This window comes from Octopus bimaculoides, chromosome 13, assembly GCF_001194135.2.
Source record: "Octopus bimaculoides isolate UCB-OBI-ISO-001 chromosome 13, ASM119413v2, whole genome shotgun sequence".
Classification (NCBI taxonomy): Eukaryota; Metazoa; Mollusca; class Cephalopoda; order Octopoda; family Octopodidae; genus Octopus; species Octopus bimaculoides.
The window spans coordinates 20,937,998-20,939,492 of NC_068993.1; the positions used below are offsets into that span (position 1 = coordinate 20,937,998).

Here is a 1,495-nt window from a genome sequence, read left to right on the forward strand (position 1 = left end):
ATAATCAGTCACGATAAACTGTAAGTACGTTCTTAATTGCCTAGCAATATAAGATTGATGAGGTAACAGGTTCTACTTTCATAGAAATAAAGCTCGCAAGTAGCCCTAGTCACCTTAGGTGAGGTAAAATCAATGGATTTTAATGTTTTTAAATTATGTTGGTTATACCGGAAATGTGGGAAAAAGAAAATATGATATCTAATCGCAATGAAACATGGTGCATATTTATTGCTCCAATCGTTTGACGTATCTAAAACTAAAATTAAATGGCATGTGAAGAAATAAAAATGGTAAACCTACATATGTATATGCGTATATGAGTTTTTATGTATGTGTGCATGTGTTTTATATGTAAAATGTCCAGAAAATATAAAACAATAGAAGAGGTAGGTTATAATAATTTGAAAGTGAATTAAATATAACTTACCATAGTATGATGGTTCGTCAAACAAGTCCTCCCAAGGATCGGTGTGGATCGAGGATAAGTCTGGAAAAAAATAAACAAAAAGTGACAGAATTACTACAAAAATATACACACTCACACACCCGCCCAAATATAAATGAAGACAACACGATTTACTAATATGTCACCTAAAATTTGAGCTCATTTTTTAATATTTACCTTCAAAGGAAGTTCGTTCATACTGGTCAAAGTCACGAGGGATAAAATCTGAAAGCAACTCAAAAATAATTTAAAAGATCATGTGTGGTATGAGAAAGTCTGACGAAGTTTGGGGAATGATTTTGATGGCTATATCTATCAGGTGGAGCACCACCTATGTGGTTACCTCAAACTGTCTGACATAGAAATATGTGTCTTTGTACACACACACACACACACACACACACACACACATACATACATTCTTACATGCAAGCGTACATAATACATACACTGATGGATGCATATGTATATATAGAAGTACATGCATCAATACAAATATACATACATACACAAGTTCAGTATCCAAGGATGTGAATGAGATTTGGCTGCTATTTCTACAAAGACTAACTAGTACAACTCTTTTTATCATTACAAGTTATAATATTGATCCCAATGTCTTCCAATTATCTCCCTTATCAGACAATCATTACTTGAATCAACTTGTATTTTATTTGCGACGTTAAGCTACCCACTTACCTTTTGTAAGTATATACTTACGGGTGCAACAGTGATATTTCATAAATTTATTATGCTGCTGCTAAATTTCTGTGGAAGTTAGGCAACATAGAAATAGCAGGTAAATCTCTTTTACACCCCTAGTCTATTCTATCGGTATGTATGTCTATATTTTTACATACATACACACATATCTACATATATGGAGAGAATTCACATATAAATCTAAAAATACATAAACAGAAAAGATGACAGACAGACAGACAGACAAACAGATAGATAGATAGATAGATAGATAGATAGATAGATAGATAGATAGATAGATTGATTGATTGATTGATTGATTGATTGACTGACTGACTGACTGACTGACTG

At 32.6% G+C, this 1,495-nt stretch overlaps 1 protein-coding gene across 2 annotated transcripts in view; it reads right to left on the bottom strand.

Moving 5' to 3' along the window:
• The window catches only part of LOC106880409 (uncharacterized), a 3,349-nt gene that overhangs the window by 1,179 nt on the left and 675 nt on the right, over positions 1 to 1,495 (bottom strand). Inside the window, exons 2-3 of one of the 2 annotated variants that reach the window (XM_014930324.1) lie at positions 623 to 670; positions 428 to 487 (exon numbers count right to left, since the gene is read on the bottom strand). In XM_014930324.1, the coding sequence (XP_014785810.1) occupies positions 428 to 487; positions 623 to 670 (108 nt within the window). The remainder of the gene's footprint in view (positions 1 to 427; positions 488 to 622; positions 671 to 1,495) is intronic. The other variant, XM_014930325.1, reaches the window with a different exon arrangement.